At 42.6% G+C, this 19972-nt stretch overlaps 1 protein-coding gene across 1 annotated transcript in view; it reads right to left on the bottom strand.

The window, feature by feature from the left end:
- The window catches only part of LOC308318444 (uncharacterized protein), a 52683-nt gene extending 35602 nt beyond the window's left edge, over positions 1–17081 (bottom strand). The window contains exons 1-2 of the mRNA XM_080767999.1: positions 16827–17081; positions 3552–3610 (exon numbers count right to left, since the gene is read on the bottom strand). Coding sequence (XP_080624125.1) covers positions 3552–3596 — 45 coding nt within the window. The 5' untranslated portion in view covers positions 3597–3610; positions 16827–17081. The remainder of the gene's footprint in view (positions 1–3551; positions 3611–16826) is intronic.
- Between the last annotated feature and the right edge of the window lie 2891 nt (positions 17082–19972).

Raw genomic sequence — 19972 nt, 5'->3', positions numbered from 1 at the left:
GCAACATCATGATTACAAGAACCAAGGAAGACAGTAAACTGTCATTTCCAGTCTTTTTCTCTGTCTGGCACAGCCCTTAAAGTCTGTGATGAGGTCAAGTACTTAGACCACTATTTAACAACTGACCTATCTGATGATAGGGACATCTACAGGCAACGTAGAATGTTATATGCACAAGCAAACATGATTGTTCGTAAGTTTAGTATGTGTTCAACTTCTGTGAAGTCCACACACACTATATAAAAATCTTTTTGCACACCTATGTACTGCCCACTTGTGGCGGCGCTACAAAAAGAGCAGTATATGCAGAGACTCAATGTGGCTTTAATAATGATGCCATGAGACTGCTGCTTAAAGTGCCACGGGGCAGCAGTGCAAGCGAAATGTTTGTCAGCATCGGCGTACCCACCTGCTCAGCTGTGCTGAGGAACCACATGTACACATGTATGTGTAGGCTGTCTTGATTCTACCAACAGCATTATTGTTATTCTGACTAACCCTATTGAGTTCAGTCAGGTTTGTTTCTAAACTGTGGAACCATTGGCGTGTAAGCCTGTATATGTATAGTATGCATTTGTGATTTTATGTAGACAATGTCTGCCTTTTGTTTGTCTCTATATTTGTATGTATTTTTTTATGTCACTATGGACCATATATGATGACAGTTAGTTGTTGTGCCAGTGAGGTAACTTAGACATCCTAGAGGGGCTTATAATGGTATCCCCTCATCTTATCTGCTTTAATTTCAAAGTCTATGACAAAGGGGCAAAGGGGACAGTTGATTATATAATGTAATTAAACGGCATTAGTGCCCCTGTTTAAACCCCCAATCCTCTCACATCCAGCAGGCAGGAACAATGTTTCCCGACATCTTCACTCAGAGAGCAATAATATCGTAATATAATAGAGTCCACTAGGGAAAGGAAACTAGGAAATGATGTGGTTCTGGACAGCCGCCTATCCTAACGACTGGATGCCAGGCACCGCACTCCACCGAGGCCTCGCCAATGTGCGCACCGTGGCGGTTTATGAGATCAGCTCCAGCAATGAAAAAGGATCAGCTCCAGCAGACACATACTGCCTATAGTCGAACATTGTTTGTCAGTCAATACTAAAATTGGGATTGAGTCTGCAGAAGGGAGAAGGGATGTGTGTGGAGCGTAAATACACTTCTGGCACTCAAGCAGGTCCACTGTTTCTCCATCCTTTTGTTTCTCCTTAAAACCGGCCATACGGTTTTATATTTCACAGTTTCACCCGTGAAGATCAATAACTCATCTAATAGCAGTATCACAAGGACCCCATCCATCAGGTGGTACAATGGCTCTCTGACTGAAACTTTAATCCATTTTGCTGAATTATTGAGAATACCGTCTGACTCAACAACAGATGATCTGGCCGGTGAGCAGTGACATTTCCAATGTTATCTTGGTAGTGAATTATATAGCTGTGGAAAATACGTTTTGGTCCTCATGGTGGGTTTATGAGCTATCGATGTCGAATACTCTACCTCACGTGACACACACGTGGACAACACAGGATTACACACACACACACACACACACACACACAGCACACAGCACACAGCACACACAGCACACATACACACACACACACACACACACACACACACACACACACACCGTTCCTACTTCCTGGATTGCCCCTTCTCTCCTGCAGTGTTGATTTCGTCGACTAAAACCAAGACGAAAAATGTTCGTCGACTACCTTTTTCCACTGACGATAACTGAATGGAAACTAAATGAAAACTAAGCTATGATGACTAAAACTAAGACTAAATATACTGACAATTTCGTCAATAAATAAAAACTAGACTAAAATGTTAGGAAGGGACTAGTGGACAAGATATCCAGCATAAGTCATTTTACAATTGGTTGCATGCTGAAAATAGACGATCTATAGTGTCTGCTATTTTTCAACAAGTGAAAATCATTACGACAGCATCAAGGCCCGCCAAAATACATTTTGTTTGACTACATTTACTAAAATCTTATGATATTTATTATTTAGTCGACCAAAACTAGACTAACACTAAAACATTCCAGGTGACTAAAATGTGACTAAAACTAAATGAAAACTATTCAAGAGACTATGACTATTTATAAACTAAAATCCAAATGTGTTGCCAAAAACAACACTGCTCGTAGAGGCACTCGCTGTCACCGGTATCTTTTCTCCTATCCTCCGCTCCGCTGCGTTCTTATGGTCGCTCCTGTGTCTAGTAAGCTAAAGGCCTGTCAAGATGGCATGTGCGGAAATTTCGCAGCCCATTTTGATAGCTAAACAAAACAGCTGAAGTGCCGTTTGGAAATGGCCTGATTCACTGCCTTCCGTGAATTTGTTTTGTCATTTCGAAGTGAACGGAACGAACCAGGCTAGTTTGGAAATACTTTGCATGTGCACACATGTTCATGCATGTATGTTATACTTTACTGTACCCATTGCAGTTTAATAAACAGGTCTGGAGCTCTCTGGTGGAGCTGTTGCCCCCGTGACCCGACTACGGATGAGCGGTTGAATATGGATAGATGGATGGATGGATGCTGTTTTTATGTGCCTCAGCTAACAGAGGATTTTTAATGTGTTCTACCTTCTCTGCTTTTCACTCTAGAACTTTTCTTATCTAGTAATACCTTTATTGCTAGAAGGATGAATTCCAGATAATGTGAAGGGTGCTGCGTTCATCCCTAGCTGTGCAGAAACCTGCTTATTAGGTACAGTACAGTATAACATACATCATGCATGAACATGTGTGCACATGCAATACCCACCCATGTGAATGGCAACGTGCAGGTAAAATCATGCTTAGGGCACCAAATTACTCAGGGCCATGTACTGCAGACTGCACAGACATAGAGACAAACCTAAATCTGTTAAGGACTCACAACCGTGCAGCCACAGAACACTGTGTTCATCTCAACTGTGTCCCAACTACGCACTCGCATACACACGTACGTGCGCGGTGGCACTGGCTCAAAGCATTTTCATTTTCAAAAGGGCAGCAGTGGCCACCTGAAAAAAAGTTCAATCCCCCGCGCGGCCGCCTCCTCCTCCTCCTGGCTTAGAGTCGTGTTGACTCTAAGGTTGAACACACTCAGAGGGCAAACAAACACAAAGGTATATTTATTTCTTTTTTTATCCTCCACTTCAGACATAGATGAGACGAGGATAAAGCGGTGACTGCGACAGCATGGTTTGTGTCTGAGTGAGAGCTTGGTAAAGGTTACAATTCAGCTTGACAGAAAAGAGGCTGACATCTCGTCAACAAAAGGGTCCGAAGTCCTGTTCCACAACGATAAAGGCTATAGCTGAGAACGATAAGGCTAGAAGTCAACTCTGCAACATATGCTCCATTCTCATGCTAAATCACAAAAGCACAGCCTACTTACAAACACATTTCTAGCCACTAAAAGCTCATATATCTTGAATATATATATATATATATATATATATATACACGCGCATGCACACACACACACACACACACACACACACACACACACACACACACACACACACAGGCCTCTTACCTTGCTCTCTGTAAGGGGCTCCTTCTTTCCTAGATGCTGTCCCATGCTGATAACAGAGACTGTAGGAGGAAAACACTGGATTAATTGAAGCATTCTTCATTCATGATGAACAATAATAAACTGATAATACCGTACAGACAATGTATTGAACGTCATTTTAGTAATCATGTAAGAATTTCAATTTCAATTCAACTCTGGCACGAACAGACATTTTGTGAGACGATCGTTCTTGCCTAACAAATTGCCTGCCTCTCGCCCTCCCGGCTCAGCTTTCGTTGAACATTACTTACTTAGGCACGTCAATCACTCCTGGTCTGAAAACACTTCTATGCAGCAAGCAGCCTTCAACAGCGTTTACAGCAGTGAAGTTAATTTGACACTGGAGCGATCAGTGATTTCCCATGCATCACATAGAAGATTGTATATCATTTGTCAAGTATAGCTATCGAACCAGAGTAATCTTTTGGCCTCTGTATGACACCTTCATTATGCAATTTTCGTTCAAATCTGCTGCCGAGCCAGTCAAACCAACCTATGGGGAAATTAACTATAACAGGACATGGATATGCGACCTTCAGGAAATCCAGGACTACAGTTATGCTTGCAGCATACATTTGTCGACCCTGATCCGGAGTGATGTTAACAGAATGATTGATATATATATATTTTTTCTTTTCTTTTCTCTCCATATTAAAATCAATGCTATTAAATACCCGCATTTATGCCTGTGTGTTGTTTCGAAAATATTGAACCAATGAAAAGTATCAAAAACTGCTTGGGAAAGAACCTCTCAACTTCTGTAAAAGCAAATAATTCCACCCTCTCTCCCGTGCGTGAAACAGGGCTGCTGCAATTAGACTCACGGAGAGGAAGATAAACACTTTAGTGAGGCAGTTTTCCCCCCCCGTAGTCTGTTAAAAAGAACTATGCAGTGTACCTGTTTATGAAACTTAGCAGTTACGAAAACAATGAAATCTATTTCTAAAATCTATGTAGTGTTTTCTGAGCCGAGCAATGTGACAAGAAATGAGTTCATGCAGCAGTTCTCTCGCTATAGTTGATTGAAACTTCAAATCAGTCTCCGCAAATCTCTCTTTGCAGAAGTAATTGTTATTGCTATTTAAACGTAAGTACTGCTTATTATTGTAGGCCTGTATAAGCAGTGTCATGAAGCATCGGGCATTCTTTCATGTGTTTTGCGATGCATTGTGTGAGCTTGGAGATCCATTGTCAGCTACTTATCAATGACGGAAGTGATCTCCACTTGAGCTGGATTTGTGTAAAGTGGTGATAATATGACGCATGCAAGTAACTGACAATATACAAAGTCAGAATACCAATTTTGATGAGGCAGTATTGCTTTGTTTTCAACAAATATATACATTTTGGACTTGGAGGTGGTTTCTTCCCAACAGCATTTCAAATATAGAATCTGAAGAGTAGAAACACATTTGTGTTTCCCGCTACAATAAAGGAAAACCTCTTCAGCCTCAGATAGACGGATACAGTCATTGCCTTTTTACTTAGACTGAATGACAGCTCGATCCGTCACCTCGACACGCTGAAGCATTTTGTGTACAACCAGCGCAGAGATTCTAATACCTGGATATCGTTCCAATGTGCTGAGGGAAATCTGTATAAACAAACACAGTTGTGTTTATTCTGCCTCACTATATGGAGGGATTTCAGAGGTGTTTCTAGATACTAGTTATTCTCCTCATCTGTTCCAAACTTAGCCTGGAAACCAGACAAATCTGCCACAGGGAAAAAAAATATCGCTGCTTTCTCTGCTGGCAGAATGAAACCTTCTGACCAATCCCAATCCCGGATGGAAGCATATAGGCCCCTTTAGTGAGTCTATCTGAGTATTTTAAAATGTCAACCCCGATATCAGAATCTAAATGATGTCAGGATCGGAACCCGATACAGATACTGAATTGGTCCCAACTCTAGAAACCTTTCTTCAGCAGTATAGTAGAAGAAGCTTATAAGACCCCCATGTACGCACACGCGCACACACACACACACACACACACACACACACACACACACACGTTTTAAGAAAAGGTTAGGATACAGTATTTAACACAATGCAATGAAAGCACATCCTCCCTCATGCCCACGGTTAAATTAGCACTTAAATGAGCACTGAGCAGGCAAGATAGGGGAAGGCAGGAGATACCGTTTGGTATCGAAGATGAAATTCCTTTCATTGTTGTGTCTACGGGGAGAGTTGTTTACCGCTTACAGCAATTGGCGATAATTCGCTCTCACATCCAGAGGGACATTGAGATTAAAATGCACTTAGCGTGCACTGGGCATTGGGCTTGATGTACGACTACAGACAGGCTGAACTACCTCCAGCTTCTGTGGAACAGCTCCTGCATTCAAACCCCTGCACAATGAAAGAGGTATTATTGTCTGGAAATAATTATTGCTATGGAGGGGTACCAAGAACCGGTTTCCGATTGTTTCCGAACCGAAAAACAAAAACAAAAGAAAAACGGTGGGGTGGGCCACTCTGGCATACCAACAGCTGCCACGGTATATTTGTTTGCACTGCAGACGTATTCTGTTTTCCTTCCAATAAAAAAAACTGGTTACTCCTCTCACACACATCCACAATGTGTGCACTCGCAGGCACGCACGTACGCACGCACGCGCATGTCAATCAAGTTGAGCACAGCTTCTCCTCCCCGCCCCTCTCAATTCAACGTTTTCTGTTCATACCAAGTACTTCCCCAAATCAAAAGGACAATTTTATTTTCCATCCTGAATGGCAGCAGGCCTATATTATTATACTCTATTATACTGTCTAATACTGTCTCTCTCTTTCGCTCTCACACAATACGTATCTGCGTGCACACACGCACACACGCACACACACACACACACACACACACACACACACACACACACACACACACACACACACACACACACACACACACACGTGTCTCTCACACACACACATTTTAGAAAATCATGGAATATTCGTTAACGTTGCTGAATACCTCGATAGCATACAGTATGACTCACGATAAGTATACACAGCAATTGTTTTAATGTCTTTTTGCTTCACGTTAAGTTTAGCAAACTAAAGACATTCATTCATTCAAGTGTAAAACTAATATCTACTATCTAGCCTAACAAAAGGCAATATAATTGCCTCTGGACTTTGCCTCTGTCAGTTGCATTATTGCACATATTATAGCCTAAATGCAAAGAGAGCCTAAATGCAGAGAGAGAGAGAAAGAAAGAGTGTAAAAGTACAATCAATATTATTCAGGGTCAGTACCAAGATTATTGCAACGTTATACTTTATGCTGTCAGGCTGCAGCATAAAGTGGTCCTGGTGGTACCACATTCATGATATAAGGCTATATGAAGGACCACTGGACCAGTAGGGCCAAATGTACTCTTTATTCCTTTGCAGGCGAAACATTTAATGGTGGCTGAGTCAACCACAGAATACACAAACACCGGACTACAAAAACAGTCTCAAAAGCCCTGCAATATCAATTTGAACTAAACACTTGTCAAGTGTAAACATCGTTTTGAAGAGACCGCAGTGGTGTGCCCAGTGGATGGCCTCGGTTCGCACGTCACGTGCCACCCCTGGAATCTGAGGTTCCAGCCCAAAGTGCCACCCCTGGAATCTGAGGTTCCAGCCCAAAGTGCCACCCCTGGAATCTGAGGTTCCAGCCCAAGCTGCCACCCCATTACACACGTTGTGCATTTGGAAATGAGAGTGCTGGAATGGCCGTTCACAAAATGATAAAAATAAGATTTACAGTAGTGGACATACACATTTTTAATTAATGCTATTCTATTTAAAAAAAATAAGAATACGCCCGCACACTGCCAAACTGCACAGTACGGTGGAGTTTGGACACTCCTGAGAAACAGAGGTGGAAAGGAAATAGTACAAGAGAACAAGCAAGGCCTGACATTGTGTGAGAACCACGGAGACGATTTCACTCTCAGTTACACAACCACAGACAAGATCCTGCAGGTACTTGCAAGACATGAGCGTTGCATAATTAAAGAAGCAAGAAAGACAGACAGACAGACACGGGGATGATTCATTTTCTGACAAACATATGTGAAATATAGCTGATAGACAAAGGCACGTAGAGAGGAGAGGAAAGAGGGGGCAGGGAACTGGCTTATAGTGGGTGCAGCAGACTGCTGCAATTAAAACTCAGCAGCAGCACTGGTTTTGACTCCAGAAGTTAAAATGCTGGCTTGCAGTTTCAGGGAAACATGTCATTTAGTAGGAGGTAGGAAGGAGGAAGGTGTTGGAACAAGGAGAGAGGAAAAAAGCAGGGAGCGCCAATAACATTCTTTATCTTTCACTCACACGAAAACAAAACAATCGGACTCCATGATCTCTGTGAGTGAACACTTCCCTTTGTATAGGTAAAACAATTGAACCCTATATTACATGTACACGTCAAATAGAGAAAATACTCGAAATAGCTCCTCTTGTAACACAATTGTAAGGACAGATAATGGCCTGTCACTACTTCTATGTAGTCCACGCTGTATATCCGTGATTGGGAGCAATTATTTAAAGTACATATCCATTCTGAGTCGACTGCAGCAGTCATTATTACAGCAACTGAGATTAGACAGTATTAACCCAATGTCCATTTTGGGCGGGAAACCCTTTTGGTGTTTTAAACATTATGTTATAATTTAGCTATTGAAAAATAGCAGATCTACAAGCTCATAGCGCGCCACCGAGTGGCGTGCTAAGAGCTTGTATGTCTGCTATTTTTCTTTTATCGTGAAAATATTTATTGTGAGGTCAGGCCTGAATGGGTTAAATAGATTGGGCTGGGATTCGGACCAATTGTTTCGGAAGGCTTAGGTTACTATGTTTCCCACCACTCTTTCCCGGCTTCCAACACATGGCTACTGAGTAGCCCGACTGTTGTTTGAGTTGTGGTTATTTCGTTCACACTAAAAGTTATTACACAGCACCAGTCCCTTGAGCAATGGAGTGCTCATTAAAATGAGTAGGAACACTTTTCACATGCAGAGTAAAATAAGCAATAGCTGAGATTTTCTGTAGGACAGGAATAAGGGATCGACCGATATGGGTTTTTCATGGCCGATACCGATTTGTTAGTGATCAAAGAGACCGATAGCCGATATTAATATAAACGATGATATCGGTGCCGATATATTGGCTTAACCCATTCTGACCGGGAACCCGTTTTGGTGTTAGCATCATGTTATGCTTTAGCTATTGAAAAATAGCAGATCTACAAGCTCATAGCGCGCCACCGAGTGGCGCGCTACGAGCTTGTAGGTCTGCTATTTTTGAAAAATCGAAGAGCGACTGACATTTTTTAAAATCTGATCTCAGGTCAGAATGGGTTCATCAGACCAGTGTGTGTCCAGTGGAAACCTCGTATGAATCTGATCTCAGGTCAGAATGGGTTAAGCCGATAAGCGGGTCGGTCCCTAGACAGAATGAACCCTGATCATGGGGAATTAAAGCTATAATGAAAAGCTTCCCTTCGGCTGTCCTGACGGAATGCTTCACATCATAATGGATAAAATACAATCTTCCATTTTTAGCAGCGAGGATGGAGAAGGTATTTATTTCTCTGTCGGAAAACCAGAGAAGTTGAAATTGATATGACCTTGCTGCAATGCACAGTACATTACTGTATGTCTGTCGGGGGAAATAAAAGCATATTGGTGAATGCTGTATGGATTGGATTACCATTGTTGACACATTATAGAGATATGCTATAGAGAGATAGCATGTAGCTGTGGGGCTTTACTTCATCTGTATGATTTTCAACAGAGGGTTGCAGTCAATTTGACAGAAACGACTTGCGTAAGCAAGGATAAAAAAACAACAACAACAACAATACAATACAAATGTATCTTCAAGATAACCTTCAAGATCTCTGTCCCCTTCCCAATGTATCTTTTCCAGTGGTGGAAAAAGTACTCAATTGTTTTACTTAAAGGGACACTTCACCCTTTTTGCAAAAAAATATATGTTAATGACGTTTAGGAGCTTTAGAACACTTTCCTGGGGGTCTTTATGTGTGTAATATGTGGTTTTAGATATTTTATATTGTAGCAGTGAGCCTGTTGTCTCTGATGTCATGGACACTGGTCTCACTACCTTCCTGGACTACAATTCCTATAATTCTTTGGTGCACTGCTCCTCCTTGTGGATAGGGGGGAGAGCTGTCTTACTGAGACAACATGTAGTCCAGGAAGGAAGTGAGCCCAGTGTCCATGACATCAGAGACAACAGGCTCACTGCTACAATCTAAAATATCTAAAACCACATATTACACACATAAAGACCCCCAGGAAAGTGTTCTAAAGCTTCTAAACGTCATTAACATATATTTTTTTGCAAAAAGGGTGAAGTGTCCCTTTAAGTTAAAGTATCAATACACTATACTGTCATATAGAACTACTAAGTAAAAGTCCGGAATTCAAAATGCACTTCTACTAAAAGTACATCAAAAGTTTGCCATCAAAAGTAAAAGTAGTCGTTATGCAGAATGTCTCATTTCAAAAAATGTATAAAAAATCTTTTGGAAATAGCCAATCTACACAAGCTCACAATGTGTCTCATCACGATACATTGTGAGCTTGTAGATTGTCTATTTTCAAATGGTCGAAATGTATATAGGGCTGAAGTGGTTATGTACAGTATGTTTTGTCATAATAATGAAAATCTACAAAGTAACTACCGGTAGTAACTAAAGTTTTCAAATAAATGTAGTGGAGTAAAAGTACTACAATATTTGCCTCAGAGATGTAGTGGAGTAGAAGTACTGGAAAAAGTAAAGTACAAATACCTCAACACTTAAGTACAGTACTTAAGTAAATACTCAGATCAGAAGTACTTATTTACATCTGATCTTTTTTTCTATTTTTTTCTTTCTATTTCTACTTTTTTGTGCAGTGAGCACAAGTGGGAGTTCCTCCGAAGAACTTTTTCGACAGGATGTGGAAAGCCAAGAATGTGATGCGTCTGTTCTTTTCTTCTCCCCCCTAAACCACCATAACAAATCATTTTGAGCCTAACAGCAACAGCAAACCTAACTCGAGACCCGAGTACTAGTAGCTTGGGTCCAAGTTTTAACGAAGGCACAGACGTCTCTGCTCAGCCCTGGGTCTTTTAATGAAGGATTATATGATGTAAACAAGACACCTATAGTCTGATCTCTTTATTCCTGTGTACGAATCCTCCCTTGCTCCAATAAGGCACAGATGTCAACACCACAAAAACCCATTTGATCCCAGGGTAAATTGATTTTGCATCTTCACCCAGCTAATTGCTGCAGACTTGATCTCAGGGAGGGAGAAGTTAGGGATTAAGATTAAGTTTCTCAATATGCATTCTTGTTTGTACTAAAGTCCATGCGAACATTTGATAGTATACGTATACGTCGTCAGGCTCATCAATCGTGCTGCCCAAAACTGTTCCAATAATCCTCAAGTTCCCATCTGGTCAAGTAGGCTACAGACCAAATACCTGTGTACAGTATGTATACTTAGCCCACTGAGGCTTCATACTATAATAATTAATTATAATTATATTCTTCAAGGTGCAACTTCCCATAGACAGCCCATTCATCCAAACAGAAAAGTCCTATCTGATTGTATTTAGTACAACGTCAACCTCACCAACATTGCAGCTGTACGAAAAGCTTGAATTATTCTCTTTCCATCCTCAAAGTGTTAACTGTTTCATAAAAATCCACTGTAGACATGTTATGTGTTACTTTCTGTCCTTGGCAGGTGATTCTTTTTTTCTAAGTGTTGCAGTTACTTTGGAAGTGCTCGTTAGATATCACTCAACTGCCCTGAGTGCGTACCACCCGTTTTGAATTTGCACATAATGCACAAGTGCTTCCAAACTCTGATGGCAAGATGGCCGCGTTCTGCAAATGGACAATGCAGGGTGGAATGGGGCATCAGGGAGTACCAAAGGCTCCATTATATAATAGGGGTGAGTGACATTGCTCTCTCCAAGGTACTGAATGAAGTCAAGTAGATATCCTGGTCTCACTCTCTCAACTACAGCCCGCACTGCTCTTCACTAGTGCAGGAAGCTCTCTCTCTATCATGCATTCAGACCGCAAGAGCAAACGTGTCCGCTCACGCACGCGCACGCACGCACACACGCACGCACGCACGCACGCACGCACGCACGCACGCACGCACGCACGCACGCACTCCCTGTGAGTGACAAGCGTGTGACTCTCGGAACATGTGTGTTGTTGCCTGGCATTGCCTGGTGCCTTTGTTATGCTGAAAGTATGCACACTTGTGGAAAACACAAGGCAACCACTTCATCTAACGGCACAGCTGCCCCACGATGGCTGCTCTGTACTGATGAGGCATTGCATAATGAAGCCAGAAGATTCCTGTGTGTGGGTGTGTGTGTGTGTGTGTGTGTGTAGGCTGACAGCCTACTACTGTATCTGCCAGTGGACCTCTTCTCTTTCTGAACGGGTTGGGAGATGAGTGGTATATAAACAATAACATCTGTCTCTAGAGAAAGCATGCATCTGGTCGCGCAATGATAAAAAAAATTAACAACTTACTTATGAATCCCCCAAGGAGAGAATTCAGGGTGTTACAGACACAAAGAGTAAAATAGGTTTTAAAAAGTGCACAATAATGAACAACACGGCCGCCCGCTGGCCAAGCGGTCCAGGCGCATGCCGCATATACAGGCTTTGGCCTGACAGCGTGTCGCGTGTTCGAGTCCCGTTCATGACGACCTTTGCTGCATGTCTCTCCCCTTCCCTCCCTCTCACCCACTTTCCTGTCTGTCTTCACTAATAACTAATACTATCAATAAAGGCAAAACAAATCTTGCACCACTCAAACATAATAAATAAATCATACGCCACTCCCTGTACAGTATGTACTATTCCTGTTCGTAGACACACACATAATGTAAAATACTCCATGTACAGTATACTTGCTCAGAAATGCACGCGCGCACACACACACACACACACACACACACACACAGTTATGAAACAAATAACAATAACAACAGAAAAGCCAATGTTTACTTTCTGGATTTTACTCCCGTGTTTGTTTTGGCCAGGGGACATTACAGTAGCAGCAGGAGCTTATACAGTATGTCACATCTGGAAATCATGTACTGTATGTGCTCAGTGACCTGCTGCACAAACAACAGTTTGCTATTATGAAAAATAACTGGGACAAATCTCTTTCCTTTCCTCTGACCCCTTGGCTTCCATCATTATTTCACTAACATACTGTACACTAAAACAATTTCCCCTAACCTGGATTCTAGTCTTGGCTCCCCTCGGGGGGAGATCAGAGATCACAGTGAGCCTTGCCGGTTACCATCATTAGCTAACTCTAACTTGTAACATCATTGATGTCCAGTAAATAACACTTAAATGTAACCACATGATCATCAACATTTTGGCCATTTGGTAAGGCAATGATTTGGAGATGGGGATGTCTCAGAGTAGATGACTGGATTCAGCAAATATCATTGGAATTGGTATTCAATATACTCAAAGGGACTGTACCTATTACCTAACTACTCTCCAAAGTAAGTGACACCCACAGCCACAACACCAGAGGGAGCAACCACAATCTGGTAGCCCCATATTTAGAAAAAACATGGGGTAAACAATATAACTCTAATTCTACTACTCTCTCACCAAAAATGTTTGCACACCTAGAATAATAAATATTTAAGAGCAGGTGCTGGTGCGTAGGCAAACAAGTGCACTGCACACATCAATAATAAGTATAAGATAAGAATAAGAATAATACAATTCCTCAGGCATTAATGCCTGAAGAAGGTGCATCAGTGACCGAAACATTGTACTGTGCCGTTCGGCAATATTGTCTGCCACCAAAATGTGGACAGCAGAGGGCCGTATAACACAGGATGTTATTAACGTTTTAAGATTTAGTTGTCGGCTAAACAGGGGAGGGACATTTTCGATGACGTCTCACTGTTGCGCAACATCGAGGATTGCACAACAAGCGCTTCCAGGCTGTGGAGCGATGCGATCCGTTTTCATATCAATAAACTTCGTCTTTTGGATCAAACTTCGTCTTGGGCGTGTGTGTGTGTGTGTGTGTGTCAGCTTTTGTTTGATTCAAAAATGGGCTCCAATGATAAAAGGTTGGGAACCACTGCACTAAAACATCCACAGTAGCAATGTATGTAGAAAACAGACCCAAATCATCATCATCATTATAATCAATGTCAGCATCATCGTTACAGTACAGTATATCCATTCCAGTGTTTGGCTTGCGAGTTGCAACTCAGCCGTGATGACAGCTGGGCCAGTGCAGTGGCTAGCCAGCTGAGTCAGATCACTGATGAACACGCTGTGACATTCTGGCTGAGCTACAGCTGCACTGACGAGAGCGAAGATGTTTTGCCTCTGGGCTCTGTCAGCTCACAGCCACTCCGATTCTTGGAGAATGGAGTATTAGTGTGCCGACCTCACATTCGAATACTTGTCTAAAAATAGGACTATCTTGTATGTCTCTAATTATTAGAGACATACAAGATTTCAGGTCATATTAGAGTCTAATATGACCGGATAAGAAAGACTGGAAGGGCATGATGCAAAGAAGTGAAGGGGAGACACACTGGACAGGTGTCTGAGCCAGGTTTGATCCCACAGCAGTACCACACATTGGCTGGTTGAGACCCCCAAACCCCCCCTTCTCTCTCTCTCTCACACACGCACACAAACACACACATGATAAGAATTACGTGATGACCAGACATCCTGAGTTACATACATTATGGACCACTAGCAACAATTATTCTCTTCTGCTGCTACCCGCCCCTCTGTCTCTGCATGACATGTACTGTACATACAAACACAGTGACGTTCACACAAACAAACAGATGGCCATGTTTGGCAGACTATAATAGTAATAATAGTGCTGCAGGAGCAGTCAGTGTTCCTCCATGTGATCTCGCTCACAAAAGAACACTTATGACTCTAGAGTCTAGGGGGAACTATTACACTCATCATGGGGCCTGCTTTTCTTGTGAGATTTCAACATTTTATTAAATATATTGTTTTTATACATAGCTTCTCCCATCAATCCCTGGGGTGTCCCCCCTGATGTTCCCAGCTTTCCCGGTTTTAATGGGTTAAATGCATTGTTTTCCTTTGTTATGCAATATGCCTGGCCATCTCCCATCAGTCCCTGGGGTGTCCCCCTGATGTTCCCTATAAATGTTGCTGTGGGAAAATGTCAAACATCCCTTGCCTCCTGCAAGGAACAGACGCATTCGACACCACCTGTGGATTGCCCATCCATTCTAGTAACTTGACGATTGTATCATCTCTACCATAAGGGTCTGACATGCTGTGTTGTGTCATCACTGCGGGTGACTAGCTATGTTGTCACTATGGGAATGGGTGATGCCCAGGCCCCAGGCTGTGTGGCAACGGCACACCTTAGGACAACCACAGTGTTGCATAAGGAAGCTGTTTGCAGGTGACATGACTCAACCTGTCAGACGACAGACAGGCGTGCCGTGATCAAGAGAGGAAGTAACAAGAGGCTGGGGAGAGGAAGTTTGTAAGTCTTAGCGGAAGTTGACTAGTCAGTGAATCACCTGCGTACGAGCATTATTATCTCTGTATGCCATTGTGTGCATATGCAGAAGTACAGTCTAATCATGAGTCTATTGTCTAAGGAGCATGCACACCTTCTCGCTGAGAAGTATCACTTACTGATTAAGTTGTCAGTCCAATGCATTTTTTCCCAGGCAGACGTCTGAGAGAACGGAAAGACACTGCAGAAAATGTGTACTAAAATGTGCAGTTGGGCCTAAAAACATTTTCAAATACGCTGAAATCTTACAGGCAAGTGAGAAAGAATGTTGTTTATCTACAAGGTGAATGAAAGAATGCAATGGAAGAAGCCATGTGATGGCTAAACAAACATCTTGGATTCCCCCCTGACTGAGCCAGGGTCATTCCTGTGTGATATGGACTTGGAGGTATGGAGGAATGCTGTCCACTAACCTCCAGGCCCGATCCACCGCCTTATTCTCAAGTGTATTTAGGCTACTACAAACGAATCAAAAACTAGATTGCATCAGACTGATTTGTAATACCAACAATATCACAAGAAGAGTTTAGTCAGTGTAACACATTCTTCCTAGATCTTATCACAAATCATAGGCCATTAAACAATATAACTCTTTCAACATTACTAGCCACCCTGAAGGTATATAGCCTGTAGTAAACAGTAAACACTCACTCTTGTGCATTTTATTTATAGATGGCTGCTGCGGTGGAAGTAACAGGATTGCTTTGGGCTCCAACCTTTCCTTTTATAGACAACAACCATCTCAGAAAGGCCCTACTTACATGTGAACAAAATGAAAACACTGATGGCAGGCCTTTTGAATTACAGGCAGGCTAATGTATAGTCTGCTTTTATAGGCCTTGAGCGTTTATTTCTACATACATGATGCATGTATGTCCCATTGACAGGTGGAGCCAGCTGGTGACCAATCCATAATAATGATTATTCCAATTTCTGTTTGGCCTCTTGGGGGTTCGGATGAAGGTGAATCCACACATAATAATCATAAAACCATAATGCCTCCAGCATTTACAATTACAACTGTAGGCAACAGTACATTCTGATCTTTGCCCTCTCTCTCTCTCGAAAGACACAAGCATAAACATGCTGACACATGGGTGACAGCAGCAGAGCTGGGCAACGTGTGAGTGTGACACTTCTTGCAAACTACACGACAACGCATCGACACACTGTCTGTCACTGTCAGCACTCAGCAGCAAAGCAATGCGGCTGCTGTGACCCAAGACCACCTGACAAAATGTATCAGCCTACTGACTGAATACTCTCAGACTACTGCAGGTGGACCAGCCGAAAACGAAAACGACATTCCGCGCATATTTTTTGTTGTTGTGGTCGAAACCAAACACGGAGGGGAAAAATAAAAAAATATATATATCACTCATACCCTCGGTAGTAAACAACTCGACGTGGATACGCGTCTAGACGCTACGATACTACAGTGATCAGAGCGATTATGGTTATGATAATAAATAATACAAAAGACACCATTAAGATGATAATAAAACGGTTACCCAATACCCATTTCCTTGCATTTCTAATCGCCAATTTGCCATTGCGTCAAGCACATAAATACAGTGTAGTGCACAAATGCACACTTTACAGTACAGTAGGCTTAGCGGCTACATTACATACCCTTTTCCGCTTAGACTGGACCAAATGCATTCACAGCGGGGAGTCTTTGATTGGATGCAGTGCCAGTCAGCAGCACGGCGGTCTGTCTGGTTCAACAACAACGTAGTAGTAGTTATTTAATTTCCACGGCTTTGAACAAACGGTGATGTTTTTACAAGCTGTATGTCTGTCTGTCTTCGACTAAAAACAAATGCCTCCTCGTTGCTTCCTGATTTACGTACAGTCAGTGTGAGTGGTGGTGATGGTGTGCTTCTGGTGGGGTGGGGCGGAATGTTGTTACTCCGCGAAGAAATGTGTGCAAAAGAGCACGCCTGTGCACGTTATGAACGCAACGCGTTTTGCTTGTGTGGATTATTTTTAACACGTCATTTTCAAATGCGCAATCATGGGTTTGAACTAAATTAAGGCGAAGCACATGTGACATGCTGCCTGAAGTGCGCGTTCAGTTCACCACAGCCGTGTTGTGCAGAGCAGATGTGGAAATGATTATGCCCCAGCCACAGCTGCGCCTGTATTTTATTGTTTTATTTTTCTTGCAGAGTGCTGACAAATACAAGCCATGGTGAGGCGAGGTTAGACAAATACGGTAAATGTTATCATGTGACTTGTACACTCACCTCTCCCTCTCTCTCTCTGTGTGTGTGTGTGTGTGTGTGTGTGTGTGTGTGAGAGCGTGTGTGTGTGTGCGTGCGTGTATTTGTATTGTGTATTCCCCCCAAGCCTAAGGACTTGACCCAGAGCTAACTTAAAGGACCACTTCACCACTTTTCAACCTACCTTCATAAAATTGGTCCTCACTAATGTTCACGATAAAATGACACAATGCTTTGGTCTGTGTCTCTATAGGAGCTGGTCAGTTCAGAAACCCGTCCATCAGTGACATCATCAACGGGGAATCCAAGCTAATAGAAACTGCAGTTGCAATGCGATAATGGAAGCCATCATTCTTACGATAATATAAATCGAAATATTTTCTTTTAAATCTTGTTTAAAAAACAAAATCTGCCTAGCGAGCGATGATGTAACTGCTGGACGGGTTTCTGAACTGTCGACAGCCATCCTATGAGACAAGCCGTTTGAAGAATGGGTTACTCGCCCCACGAGCGGCTGACGGGTTTTCTAGCTCAATCTTAGCCAGGGCAGCACGCAGCGTTGCACGCAATGTGCAGGGCCCGTTTCCCAGTCACATGCAGTGCAGTGCTTCCTGAGCTCCTGCGGGATGTCTCTGAGCCCTCAAACCTACACACTCCACCTGGGGATAACCCTGAGACCCCCGTGCGGGGGAGGGGTCCATATCATCCTCGTCATGGAACATAGAGTCTGAAGCTCTAGTAACTAGAGCTTAATTCAGATTGATTTAATATGATGATGCCATGTCAACTAGAGTCTAGTTGACATGGCATCATCATAATCATAGTCTAATTTTAAATCAGGGGTGGGCAACTGGCGGGGGCCGTTTGAGCTTGTAGATCGGGAATTTTTGCTACGACAGTAATATGCACTGTGGCCCTCCGGCGTGAGTGTGGCAATAGAGTGGTCCTCTCCATCGTCAAAGTTGCCCACCACTGTTCTAGATCATCATTTCCATCCGGCTCCCGGACCGCCTGTGGCGGGGGAGGCGGTGGCTCCCGGACCGCCTGTGGCGGGGGAAGTGATGGCTGCTGGACCACCTGTGGCGCGGGAGGCGGTGGCCGTACCATTGCGCTCTATTTCAGCCCGCTAATCATCCATTTCATGGCTAGATGGAGCAGTTGTTGTGACAGCCGCCAATGACCTTTTACGGCCCGAGTGAGCATGCTCGCCGCGAGACCCGCGTTTGCGCTTCACCTTCCCATCAGAAGGGACCCCAGCGGGGAGACCAGAAGGTGGAAGGTCTCCTTTGAACAGGAGGTTCTCCACCTCACGCAGCCTAGCCTCTCACAGAGAGTGCAGGTAGAATGCCACAGTTCATAAATGGGTCAGTCAGGGCTTCCCTGAGATGACCGACACCCAAGCATGCCGGACACTAGTCATGGCCATCGTCGACTTGGAGCTGAGCGCTATTCATTTATTTTTAATCAAATGAAGAATTAAATTATATTAGTTTAATTATCAAACAAACTATATAACCAGGTAAATTAGGTGAGTGCTGTGGGAAACCAACAGCACGTGACCAACACTACGGCGGGTCATACCTTTTTTTTTTTTTTAATCAAAAGGCTTGGGTGTCTATTTTGTGTGTTTTCTGATGGAGATAGGACAACTCTTATACCTACATCAATTTGCATTTTTTTAATCGGCAGGTGTTAGCTTTAGAAATGAATTAAAAAATGTTGTTTTAGTTGAGTCTTGGCCAGCTTACCTCCTAGCAATAGCCCTACAGGCAAATTCCCTACAGGCAAGGGTACAATTTCACATTTTTGTGCAGGGAAGCCGACTGGAATATTCAGCCTTTTCAGCCAATGCCATCCTCCGATTGTGAATTCTAAGAATGTGTTGAGATAACCCAGGGTGCTGCCAGTTGCCATGTTTGAAATGCCAAGAGGGTTTTATTTGATTTTTATAAACAAAAAGGTGAATAGGTGTTCTTAACCCTTAACAGTACCTATGCCTTATATACTTTGTGGTACGAGAAAATACAAAAATAATATCTATATAAGCTCTAAATACAAATGAAGGTTTTTCCAAAACTTTGAAAAGAACATATTTTATCTGTTTTTATAAAAAGAAAAAAAGGAAGAAAGAAGGGGAAAAAATAATGAAATTTGAAATTGGCGAAATAGTTTACGCAATGAAACATTAAATGTATCATTATCATAGGCCTATATTTTGCAGACAGCCCCACATTTCTGTAGCATTTATTTGGAATAACCTTGAGTAACTGGCTGAGCACTATTAAACAGGCATATTTGATTATGAAGATGGGCAGAACTGTAGACTTGAGACTTGGACAGATAACTTCTAAGCAGAAATATAAATAATTTCTTAGATTAGGAATCCTTTTGTTGCCGATCATCTTAACCTATTTTTTGCCAATTAATTCCTCCCACTGCTTGCCACTGGTGTTGTACCCAGCTGGTTCACCTGTACATCCTCCCACTGGGATGATGTACAGGTATGTATGGCCTCTATTTTCCTTCTCTAGTTCAGCAATCCCAGCTGACCTC

This window comes from Protomyctophum bolini, assembly GCF_963924005.1.
Source record: "Protomyctophum bolini genome assembly, chromosome: 7".
NCBI lineage: Eukaryota > Metazoa > Chordata > Actinopteri > Myctophiformes > Myctophidae > Protomyctophum > Protomyctophum bolini.
This window is presented reverse-complemented; position numbering and strand designations above follow the sequence as displayed.